Below are 12,691 nucleotides of genomic sequence, written 5' to 3' on the forward strand. Positions count from 1 at the left end.
TTCCCAAGCTGAAAAGTCCTCGCCTCTTTAATCTCTCCTCATATGGGACCCTTTCCAACCCCCTAATCATTTTAGTTGCCCTTTTCTAAAGTTTTTCTAATGCCAATATAACTTTTTTGTGATGAAGAGACCACATCTGTACACAGTATTCGAGATGTAGGCGTACCATGGACTTATATAAGGGCAATAAGATATTCTCCGTCTTATTCTCTGTCCCTCTTTTAATTGTTCCTAACATCCTGTTTGCTTTTTTGACTGCGACTGCACACTGCGTGGACATCTTCAGAGAACTATCCATGATGACTCCAAGATCTCTTTCCTGATTAGCTGTAGCTAAATTAGCCCCCATCATATTGTATGTATAGGTGGGGTTATTTTTTCCAATGTGCATTACTATACGTTTAATCTCCTAAATCTCTTAGGCCATTTTGACATGCCCATCCTGTGTCTTGCCTTGCTGTGTGAGTGCCAGACACACCTGGAGCACTATATGCAAATGTTAAATAATGAGAACAATTAATGAAGTCCTGGCCAAGCTCCAACTTCAGTAATTATATCCCGCCTATTGAAACAAGGCTCTTTTACTTGGCTACAGTATCTTCCCCTCCTGCCTGTGCAGCATTGCTGTTCGCTGGGAAACAGTGTTGCAGCAGCATCAGAAGGGCTAGATGGAGATCCAGGCCGCGTCGTGCAGGAAGCTGGAAATCCATGGGATGAGAACGAGCCCCTTCCTTGACAGCTCCCCGTGGAAATACAAAGGACAGACGAAGGGCAGGAGACAGGCCCAGAGGGGAAATGACTTTCCCAGTGTCACCCAGCTGGGGTTAGAACTCTGCTCTTCTTCCAGTTCACAGGACACACTCCCTCAGGGGCTGAGGGAGTGAAGTGTCAGTTTAGGCACCTAAATCCTATAGTCAGGTCCCACTGGGGTTTCACAAAACCTCTGCTCACTGCACCAAGCAGTTGCAGCTACATTTTTGCAGTGAAAGTTCCCCAGGTGCGTCTGTGCACGCGCCCTGCTGCCCCGCGCCAGGCATCCAGCCCCTAAACCTCAAAACGATGCACCAGTAGGAGGAAGATCGGCCTTCCTCTGCCTGCAACTCCCCAGTGGGACCCCATCCCATGGGCAGGCAGAGTTCACCTACTGGTTTACACTGGGGGGAGTGAGAGGGGAATTGGGTTCGGTGGGGGTGGGGGGTGACAAGGGAATCAGACATATAGTTTACTCAGGCTGGTCCAGCCTAGAGCTCACTCAGTTCCCGTATCCCTCTGTGACAGACACTGCTCCTTGGTGCGCCTCTGGCCAGTTAGGCCAGGCCTGCGTTTGGGAGACCCCGTGCAGAGATTCCCTCCCACCTCATCCCTGCAGCTGTGAGCTGGTGAGCTCGGATTACCCCAGCTGAGCCTGCATAATCGCAGCGCTGTGTGCGGGCGTGAGTCCCCTGAGCTGCTCCTATTGCTATGGGGCAGTGGGAGGGGGATATGTGCTACAGATGGAGCAGGAGGGATCCACACGCACTGCGGGGGTGAAGGCGATTTGCTGTGTGAGGGCCCAGGCTGGTGGCCCAGCTGAACCTCTGGCTGGTTTGCACAGGCCACTGGGCCCTGGTTCTGTGTCTTGTGCGGTGCATGTTTCCCACTCTGCTCTTGGAAGAGGGCTTGCTCCTCCCTGCCCCTGGAACGCCTTGCCTCCTACTGCTTGCATGCTGCCTCTGCGCCTGGCCCTGCCACTCCTGGCAGGGCTGGGAAGGTGTTGCTCACCTGCCCCTCCTCTCTGACTCACTGGTTTCCCTGGCACAGTCAGAGCCAGAGGAGTGGAGCCAGAGCAAGGGGAGAGGCTGGCAGAGGGGACCAGTCAACTGAGTGTGGGGAGATTGGAAGAAACCCGGGAGTTGGATTTAAAATCAAAAGGCAACTCGACACCATTTCCTTCTAGGGTTCTGGGCCAGCACGGGGCGGAGCAGCCCCCCAGGTAAGGACTGCTCTGTTCCTTCCTGGGGGTCAGTAAAGGTGAGCTGGGGTGGGGGAATGAATGGAAAGGAAACCGGGGGTGGAATTTGCCAGCCCTGCTGGTGGTACCAGAGCACATGGCTGTGGCCTAGGAGACAGTTCCTTCCTGTGACCATTGCTGGGGCCCCTGGGTTCCACTGGGGCTGTGGGGAGATGGGGGAAGGGAGAAGGGAAAAGCAGCCTCCTTGTTTACCACAAGCCCTTTGTATTCAAGGACTGTGGGGCTGGCCCTCCCCTCTTTGAAGGGTGCTAATTATAGATCCTGGAAGGGAGAGGGCAGCTTCCATGGCAGGCCCTGGGAGGCCCCTCTTTGCTGGTACAATCCTCTGCCCCAGCCCTGAGCCCCTGCAAAACCTGGAGCCCCCTCCTGCACTCCAAACCTCTCATCTCTGGCCCCACCCCACAGCCTGCACCCAGAGCCCTGACCCTCTCCTGCACCCCAACCTCCTGCCCCAGCCCAGAGCCCCCACCCATACCCCAAACCCCTCTGTCCAGCTCCACTGGGTTGCGGGCATCAACAATTTTCTTCAATTAGGTCGCCAGAAAAAAACGTTTTAAAACCACTGGCCTAGTGGATGGAGCACTGCGCTTGACTCAGGAGACCTGTCTTCTTTCCCTGGCTCCACTGGCCTGTTGGGTGACCCAGGCAAGTCACTACTGCTCCCCGTGCCTCTGTTTCCCCATCTGTACAATGGGGATGATGATCCTGACTTGCTTTGTGAAGCATTTTGAGATCTGCTGATGCAAAGCACTAGATAAGAACAGCTATTGTTTATTCATTATGATCTTTCCTTGAGTAGAGATAGGAATCACTGGAACCCAGGCTAATACCTGTCCAGGTTTCTCTCAGATTTGCCTGTGGGTGCCTCATAGCCTAGGGATCTTTGAAGAATCTGCCTGTTATGGTGCTGCCTTTGCTCTGCGTGTGTCCATCTCCTGCTATAGCTGGTGACTCGTCGTTGTGACGTGTAGGTGCTGCGCACGCAGGAACCACTCTGCATTGTGTCCTGACATGAGACCTGGCCCTCTCTCCCCTCGCCACTGAGCCCAGTGCAGGCACGTCCTTGCTGGCCCTTGCCCACCTGCCTCTGCCCTGCCTCGCTCCCCTGTGGACCTGCTAGGGGGAAATGTACAATCAGTGAGTTATCACTGAGCCACCCTTTGCCTGGCTCTGCATGAGTAATGAGGAAGGAGACGTGCTTCGCCTCTGTGACTTGTTGCCAATTAACCCCTTCCCTGATGCCAGCAGGTTCGGGAAGGAGACTTAGGCTGTGCCTGGGCAGGAGTGGAGGTGTCATGCCCTGGCTCTGCTGCCTATCCCAAGGGGTGAGGGAACTCACAAGTTGCTTGCAGCTTCCCTGGCAAACCAACCTGCATCCCTTCCAAAGAGAGCACAGGGCTGTGTGGACACCAGGCATTCATGGCTGTGTGCCAACAATAGAGCCACATGGGCTCTCGATTTGGAGATATGCAGGTCCAGTTTTTCTGGGAGCTCAGCAGCCAGCACGCTGAACGCTTCAGAGAATCGGGGCCACGCTGTTCAGCTTGAGAGTCAGATGGGCAAACACAGCCTGTAAGGAGTTGGCCCTTTGTGCAGGAAGAGCAGGGAGGCTGGCACTGGCTTGGAGAAGGCTGAAAGAATTGCAGACACTGGCTCAGGATGGCTGCCGAATCAATGTGAAAAGAGAGTGAGCCAGAGACTCAGACTGTGTCCTCAGGGGCTGTGCTCGTGGCAGGTCTTTCCTCAGCAGCAGGGGCTCCTCAGCCTGATCCTCAAAAGGGATCCTCGCATGGGCAGTGGAAGGAGGTGGCAGTTGGCATTCGCAGGCAGGTGCCAGATGGAGTGACATGCAGGGCTGCAGCACACGAATCACAGAGACAAAGAGCCAAGGTTCCAAAGGGCTGGAATACGGATTTCTGGTGAACTTTCCAGAGGACAAGAGGAGGGGCTAGGAAGAGGTGGGTGAGATGGAAACAGGGAAAATATTATGATTTTTTATGGCTGTGGTGGGAGCAAGGCAGGCTTTGGCCTGGACAGGGCAGGGGCATGCAACCGGCAGGGTGATCCTGTGAGCTCTGCTCTGTTCTTGTTCATGAATTAATCATGGCTGACACCTCAGGAAGCTTTCCCAGTTTCTTGTTTCTCCCATTAAGAAAGGGATAGATAATAAGACAGAAAATATTATACTGCCTCTATATAAATCCATGGGATGCCCACACCTGGAATACTGTGTGCAGATGTGGTCGCCCCATCTCAGAAAAGATGTATTGGACTTGGAAAAGGTGCAAAGATGGGCAACACAAGTGGTTAGGGGTCTGGAACAGCTTCCGTATGAGGAGAGATTAAAAAGATTGGGACTGTTCTGCTTGGAAAAGAGATGACTAAGGAGGGATATGATAGAGGTCTATAAAATCATGACTTATGTGGAGAAAGTGACCAGGGAAGTGTTATTTACCCCTTCACATAACACTAGAACCAGGGGTCATCTGGGGAAATTAATAGGCAGCAGGTTTAAAACAAACAAAAGCAAGTATTTCTTCACACAACACACAGTCAACCTATGGAACTCCTTGCCAAGGGATATTGTGAAGGCCAAGACTATAACAGGGTTAAAAAAAAGAACTAGGTAAGCAGTGGCCATTAGCCAGGCTGGTCAGGGACACAACCCCATACTCTGGGTGTCCCTGAACCTGACTGCCAGATGCTGGGCATGGATGATAGGATGGTTCACTCCCTCTGAAGCATCTGGCACAGGAGACTGAGCTAGCTGGACCTTTGGTCTGACCCAGTCTGGCTGTTTGAATGTTCTTATGCTCACTTCCCGCCCAGGGTGCTGTGCGGCTCCCCCCGCCCCAAACCTGGGACCTGGTTGTAAAGGAGAAGAGGCGGATTTGTGGGGCTGCTGAGGTTTGGATGCAAAACCAAGTGGAATCTGGATTGTGCTGGAATTCCCAACTAACCAGGCCGAACTTGGGATGAGGACATAGAATCATAGAATCTCAGGGTTGGAAGGGACCTCAGGAGGTCATCAAGTCCACCCCCCTGCTCAAAGCAGGACCAACCCCAACTAAATCCTCCCAGCCAGGGCTTTCTCAAGTCTGACCTTAAAAACTTCTAAGGAAGGAGATTCTACCATCTCCCTAGGTAACCCATTCCAGTGCTTCACCACCCTCCTAGTGAAATAGTGTTTCCTAATATCCAACCTAAACCTCCCCCACTGCAACTTGAGACCATTACTCCTTGTTCTGTTGTGGGAGGAGGCAGAAATGAGGGGGATGGGTCCCTCCCAGGAGCCCATTAAAGTGAGGGCATAGGCCCCCCAAAGCGAAGCTGACGTCTGCAGCTCCAGTGCTGGCCTCAGACTGGGCAGCTTTGTACCGCGCCCATTTTCCAGCTGACAGATATTAGACTTTAACAAAACCTGTGCTCCATGCCCAGAGAAACTGGCCATTCCCTTGGCTGAACCTGCCAGGGCCAGAGGGCAAATCCTTTGTCACAGTGAGCAGGCGTGGCCCTTCCCTTGCTGCTGAGGCAGGAGCCTGGGTGCGACTAAGTGAGCTCAGGGTCCTCACAGGAGGGGGCAGCCAGGAGCGGCAGCAAGAGGGAGAGGAGAAAGGAAGAGCTGGCCAGGAGCAGGGGGAGGGGAAAGGGTGGGGGCGCTGGCTGGGAGCAGGGGGAGGGGTGGAATTGGGGATCCAGCCGGGGCGAGGGTGGAGAAGACATCGCAGCAGAGATGGGGGGATAGAGTGGGGTCATTGTCCAGCAGCGGGTGAATGTGGGAGACAGGACAGAGACAGATGGAAAAACTCTCAGGTTACGTCTACACTGTGGTGAACCCGTGGCTGGCCCAGTTAAGCTGCCTTGGGGCTGCGAGGCTCGGGCCATGGAGCTGTAGAATTGCAGTGTAGATGTTTGGGCTCAGGGACCCTCCCTGCTTCTGGGGTCCCAGGGCCTGGTGTCCAGCCCAAGCCCTGCGAGCCCGTGTCAGCAGAGCCGGGCTGGCTGTGGGTGTTCACTGCAGTGTAGACGTACCTCAGTTGTTGCTCAGCAGCGCCCCACGCTCAGCGCTATCTCTGCCTGTACCAGAGGGGGGCACCAGAGCAGATCTGCAGGGACCCTGCAAGCCTGGAGCCAGCGCTGTGCTCCCAGGCGTGCTCCTTGGCCCAAGTCGCAGGGTGCCTGGGGAGGGCACAGAGCCTGAATTTCCCCGCTGTGTGACTCTCCGGAGCGAGTGGCTCGCAGCATACAGCTGTTCTGCCAGGTCACTCTGGGGAGTTGGTGCCAGTGGCTGCAGAGCGTCACCTGTTTCCTCACCACTGTGTGGCCACTGCTGAGCCTGTGCTGGGGGTTGTGCCTGGACCTGAGTTCCTGGCGTAGCCCCAGAGGCAGAGCACAGCACGTGAGAGAACCCGACGGGGGGCCCATATGCAGGGTGGTTCATGGGGGACTCCTGGGGATTCGGCCAAACAGTTTGAGGCCCAACTTTCTAAGTGGCCACTGATTTGAGGGGCCTCCACTTTGGGGGTCTCAGTGGGTCTGATTTTTGGGGTGCAAGGCAGCTGGGGTGACCTGCGGGTGTTCAGCACCTTTGGCCTCAGGCCCTGGCTCAGGGCATTTAGGCTCCTGAAATTCAGAGGCTGCATCTGAGAACTTGTTGGCTAGAGCAGGATGGCACGGGGGGCATCTGCTGCCAGGGCTGTGTGCCCACGCTGGCTGGGTGTGTGGCTCAGTCTGTAACTCCCCTTGGGAAACTGACTTGATTTCAAGCTGCCCGCGCTCCGTTCACAAGAACTGGCTAAATCAATCAGGGCAGGTCTGCAGGCGCACGCGGAGCCAGCGCCAGTCTGGTGGCTTGTGGTTTCCACTCACAGTGAGGCGAACGGTGAGCGGCTTGGCTCTCAGAAACCTGAAACTGTGAGTGAAACTCGGTGGCTGGGATTCCAGTGTTATCTGAAACTGCGGGGGGGGCTTGGCCTCTGTGAACCGAAACGTGGTGCTCTGCGTACAGTGCTCTGCTGGCAGACTCGCCTGGGATCTGGCTGGTTGCTGCTCTTCCTCCTCTGGGATGGGACACCAGCAAATGGAGTGAATGCGTTACAGCCGCCAGCCCCATGGACCCACTCTCTGGAGTGCTGCCACCCAGTGGCCTCATTTTTGCTCCATCTACACAGGGACCTGGGGTGTAGTTAGATGGCTGCCAACCCCTAGTGCTTATGCCAGCTTGCTTTAGTCACCCCAGCGCAGACTGTGTTTTGCACTGGTGCCGAGTGTTTACCCCAGCAGCGTGCCCTGGGGACCCACAGCGACACAGCTACGCAGGGCGGGGGGATTCACTCCCTTTCTGTGTGGGATCCCTCTGCCCCTCCCCTGGGGAGCCGCCAGTTCCAGGATAAGCTCCAGACAGGAACTCTGGGCGACTTTCAGGTTCTTGTGTAACAGGCTGACTCAGCTGGTGGGGGTGGGGAGACGGGTACAAACATCGGCTCTGCCCCCAGCAGAACAGCTGCAGGGTGAGCAGCAGTGAGTGGGACAGGTGGCCCCCAGGGCTCCACTCACAGGCTGGGGGCCACGCCCTGGCTCATGGAGTGGGATCGTTCCATGTGACTGGGGCACCCCGCACCTGTGCCTCCCTACAGCTCCAGGGGAACAGCGCACTCCAGCTGCCCACAGGGCTTTCCTGTGCCAGGGGACGGATGGAAGGGGAGGCAGGAAAGAGGATGATCTTCCAGTCCCCAGGGGTGCCATCTGAGATGCCCTCTGGGGGCCTCAGCAGCTCCTGGCCTCAGCTCCCCCTATACAGCCTGGGGCAGCATCGAGCTTGGGCCAAGGCTTCCTGTGCTGCTAATGTTTTAAGTGAGCCAGCAGGCTTTGAAAGAGAGCTGGGCCTGAGGCAATCCCTGAGCCTCGCCCCAGGGCCAAACTGCACCATGGGCCCAGCTCCCCTCGCAGGGGAGCTCAGAGATGGGAGCTTGGTGATAAGGCACGAGAAGGAACGTTCCAGCTGAACTAATGCCCCAGTGTGTCTGTGTGACGGCCTTACACAACTCTGTGTGTATGTGTTTGTGTGACGGCTTTACACAACTCTGTGCGTGTGTTTGTGTGATGGCCTTACACTACTCTGTGCGATGGCCTTACACTACTCTGTGTCTGTGCGATGGCCTTACACAACTGTGTGTGTGTGTGTGTGAGATGGCCTTGCAACTCTGTGCGTGTGTGTCTGTGTGATGGCCTTACACAACTGTGTGTGTGTCTGTGTGATGGCCTCACACAACTCTGTGTGCGTGTGTACTACTCTGTGTATGTCTGTGCAGTGGCCTTACACAACTCTGTGACTGTGTGATGGTCTTACACAACTCTACAAAAAGAATTCTGTGTGATGGCTTTCCTCTGTGTGTCTGTGTGACAGTCTTACACAACCGTGTGTGTGTCTATGTGATGGCATTACACAACTCTGTGTGTGTGTTGGTGTGTGTGTGAAGCACTTCTGAGTCTTTGTCTTTTATTTAACCAGTTCCCACTCAGGGTCAGCCACTCGCAGGAGCCCCCGGCGTGGGTCTCTGCACCTCACAGTTCCTGCCCCCAGGGCCACCACCGCCCATGGAGAGTAAAGAGGATGTCAGCGACTCGGACAGCGGGATCATGCTGCACTCAGGTGGGTGAGTGGCAGGGAAAGTTCAGCTGATGGGCTGCGCACCCTCCCTCTGCATCGGCCTGGTGCTGGAATGTGAGCCCAGGAAGACGGGTGTGTGAGGGAAAGCTGTTCTGTGTCAGTGTCTCTTCTGGGGATTCCCCTCCTGGCTTGAGGTTGTTTTCCCTGCATCAAGAGCTGTGTCTGCAGGGGGAGGCCATTTGCCCAGGACACGTGCGCCCTGAAGTGCCTGTATATCACACACATCTGTCCTGTAACTGTAACCATAGGCAGAGCTGGACTAGCAGGGGCTGTGAGCCGGAAGTGAGGGGCACTGGCAGAGCTGGGGGTACCCAGGGCTGGGCTGGCAGGGGCTGGGGGTCAGCAGTGAGGGGCAGCAGCTGAGTGTTGGGGGGGGGGCAGTTCAGGTCTGGGCTAGTAGGGGGCCGGGGGTCAGGAGCTGTAGGCAATGCAGGGAGAAGCCACGGGCTGGAATAGCAGAGGGGCTGTGTGTTGGGATTGAGGAGCACCGGCAGAGCTGCCTGTCTGAGGAGAGCCCGGGCTGGAGGAGCAGGGGTGGCTGAAGATCTGGGTAAGTGAGTGAAATTATCAATGTTCCCCATACGAGGAAAGATTAAAGAGGCTAGGCCTCTTCAGCTTGGAAAAGAGGAGACTAAGGGGGGATATGATAGAGGTATATAAAATCATGAGTGATGTGGAGAAAGTGGATAAGGAAAAGTTATTTACTTATTCCCATAATACAAGAACTAGGGGTCACCAAATGAAATTAATAGGTAGCAGGTTTAAAACAAATAAAAGGAAGTTGTTCTTCACACAGCGCACAGTCAACTTGTGGAACTCCTTACCTGAGGAGGTTGTGAAGGCTGGGACTATAACAATGTTTAAAAGGGAACTGGATAAATTCATGGTGGCTAAGTCCATAAATGGCTATTAGCCAGGAAGGGTAAAGAATGGTGTCCCTAGCCTCTGTTCATCAGAGGATGGAGATGGATGGCAGGAGAGAGATCACTTGATCATTGCCTGTTAGGTTCACTCCCTCTGGGGCACCTGGCATTGGCCACTGTCGGTAGACAGATACTGGGCTAGATGGACCTTTGGTCTGACCCGGTACGGCTGTTCTTATGTTATGTTCTTAATGGTTCTGTGAACTTCCAGTTTTCAGCATTTATTTGGCAAAAATAATCAGCTGATACTGTCACAAACCCCCTCAGATTTTCCAGTTGAAAATCCTGCTCCCTACATGCCCAGTCACTCCCGAAGTCAGTCTAAAGATGCCCCTCACACCTGGAGATGCTGGTTTGGGGGGCGGGGTGAGGATGTCCCCAGCTCCATGAAGGTCGAGACCTTACCTGAAATCCCCTGGGCTGTCAGTGCACGGGGCATGGTAACCATCACTAAGATTTACAGCTGGATTTGCCTACAAGGACACTGTCTTCGGGATCAGGCCCCCGGTCTAGGACCTTAGCTCTGGCAGGGGCTGGTACCAGATGTGTCAGAGGAAGCTTCTTAGCCCCAGGAAGCTCAGGAAAGTCTGCAGCATGGAACGGAAAAGGCCAGGATTGCTGAGCTCTCTGCAAAATCCAGCCCCAAGTGTGGGTCCTGAGCCGTAGGAAATTCTGGGCTGAAAGGAACGTCCTGGTGCGAAGGGGAGACATGGTTCTCTCCTACCCCTCCATTTGCATTCTGCTCCCAGGACCCACCTCAGCACCGGCTGTTTATTAAACCAGCAGTATTTTCACTCACTCTGCTTTATCTGATCACAGCGACCTGGAGCTGGCTGCAGCCTGCAAGGTGAAAGGAGCTAATCCCACTCTCCAGCTAGAAACATTCCAGGCTGGGCTGGGAGCCTGCAGGCCAGCCTGTGCTTTGAAGTGCCACTTACCCTGAGATGGGCCATGCCTGCTCTAGGATAGCCCTACAGACAAGTGTGTTTTAGGTGCCAGCCACACTCCGGCTCCGGGGATGGGCCAAAGGGTAGCTCTGTCTGCGTCATTAAACATCAGTGCTCAGGGTCACATGGTCCCTGGAGCCGCCCCTCCAGCAGCGGCCCCACCCCAGTCTGCAGAGGATGAGGAGCGGCACTGGGTTGACAGGCTGGGGCAGGGAACCAGTCTCAGATGCATTGTGGGAAATATCAGAACAGAAATTGGAATTTCTGTCCCATGGAAAATTCTGGTATTTCTAAATTATTTTTATCCAAATTGGGCAGAAAAACCAAAAGATTATGGTTGCATGACTTCCATGATGCACTGCGGTCACCCTATAGTTAACAAAGGCAGTGCATCATGGGGGATGTAGTCCAGCCAGGAGCCCAGTCCCTAGAGGATGGCGCGGGGCACGAGTGTTGGTGGACAGATTAGTGTAAAAGTGGCTCGGAATGAAACCTGGGTTTGACAAACCAGAGCCTTGCTGCTGGGCTGCTCCAGCCCAGACCCGAAGCTCCCATTTGGATTTTCCCAATAGAAAATCAACATGTTTTAGCAAAATCAAAATTTTTCCTGCAGAAAATTTCAATTTGGCCGTTAGTGCATCTTGCATTGAAAAAACCCATTTAGATGGGAAATTCCAAACCCCTGAGTAATTCCTCAGTGAGATCCATGACACTGGTGGGCTCGGCAGCCGGATCGGCCAACACCACCCAGCTGCTAACGTGAAGTGAGCAGAACCTGAGCACTCTCGATCCCTCTGGACTGGGCTGAGATGGAGAGCTCTGTGGGGCAGGGCCGTTTCTAGGCTCTTTTTTGGCACAGGGACTAGCATCCTGGGATGCCCTTGAGCCAACTGTAGAGAGTAGCATAACAAAATGCAGTGAATCCACTTGTTTAGTTAAATCTTCACAGCGACTCCAGCAGCAGGTTGGTTTGTGCTGTTATTCAGAAGGGGAAACTGAGGCACAGAGAGGGGCAGTGACTTGTCCGAGGCAACGGGGGAGTCACTGTTGGTGACCGGAGTAGAGCCATGGATTTCCTGGTGCCCAGCCCTGCGCATGGCATGGAGGCTGCCACTCTCATACTGGAAAGGGGCAGTGCCCCCAGCCAAGGTGGCCGGTGTGAATGAAGGGGCCCAGCCTGCAGGGGGAGAAGCCAGCTCTGAGTGGGGTGGGGAAGGGGGTGGGCTGCAGAGATGGCACAAGATATGGTGCCCAAGCCCCAGGCACCTTAGAACCCAAGGCCTCAAGTGGCCCCAGTCTGTGCTCAGGGCCGGCCCTGCGTCTCCCCCATGGCTGCTGAATCGGGACTCCTGGTCTCATCCCCTGTAGGCCAGGACAGCCCCGTGTCTCCACTGAAGGACCTGACCCAGGCAGTGCGCAAGCAGCAGCAGGAGCTGGCAGCGCGGCTGGAGGCCTGTCTGGCGGAGCTGAGGAAGCTGTGTCTGCGCGAGGCGGTAAGGAGCCCTCGGCCTGGCTGGGGACATGGGCGTGGTCGCTGGGGGGATCTCGTGGGCTGGGCTTGGCAGAGGGTTGGCTGGATGGAGATTGTTCGGCCACCTCTCATTCGGAGAGGAACCTGGTGGCTTTCCTGGAACTCGGGAATCCCTGCGTGTGGCGGAGGGGGCTCCCCAGCTAGCCCAAAGCCTCAGCTTTTACCTAGGGCTGCCAGTTTTGGTCAGACATATTTCTGGAGGTTTCATCACAAGACATTATCTTTAATTAAAGATTAATATTAATTCCTGGAGGGCTGGCAACACCCGGACCTTGATCGCAGGCTGCCACGGCCGGACCAGATGGCTGAGGCAAACCCTAGCCCTGGCATTGAGGGATTAGCTTGGGCCCATAGCTGCTGTGGTGTCTGGGCTATCCCAGGAGGACTGGCAATACATGACAGTACCAGTCAGTTAGTGCAAAGGTAACAACGTGCCAGGGCCACATGCGTGTTGGCTGCAGTGCCCGCTCCTCCAGGGCCTACTCCTCCAGGGCATCACTCCCCCCGTGCCACGTGCATGTAGGGTGGGGCACACTCCCACACAGGACATGCTCCCTAGTGCGCCCCGTGCCTCACCCATCTCTGGTGGAAAAGACACGCTGTGTGCGA

General features: G+C 55.2%; 1 protein-coding gene across 3 annotated transcripts in view; it reads left to right on the plus strand.

The window, feature by feature from the left end:
• INAVA (innate immunity activator) overlaps positions 1-12,691 on the plus strand; it is a 46,172-nt gene that overhangs the window by 16,640 nt on the left and 16,841 nt on the right. For 2 of the 3 annotated variants that reach the window (XM_030562662.1, XM_030562664.1), the window contains exons 2-3: positions 8,523-8,663; positions 11,920-12,044. In XM_030562662.1, the coding sequence (XP_030418522.1) occupies positions 8,609-8,663; positions 11,920-12,044 (180 nt within the window). In that variant the 5' untranslated portion in view covers positions 8,523-8,608. Of the gene's footprint in view, positions 1-1,875; positions 2,011-8,522; positions 8,664-11,919; positions 12,045-12,691 lie in introns of those variants that run through there. The other variant, XM_030562663.1, reaches the window with a different exon arrangement.

The sequence above is a fragment of the Gopherus evgoodei genome, chromosome 4 (assembly GCF_007399415.2).
Source record: "Gopherus evgoodei ecotype Sinaloan lineage chromosome 4, rGopEvg1_v1.p, whole genome shotgun sequence".
Taxonomy (NCBI): Eukaryota; Metazoa; Chordata; order Testudines; family Testudinidae; genus Gopherus; species Gopherus evgoodei.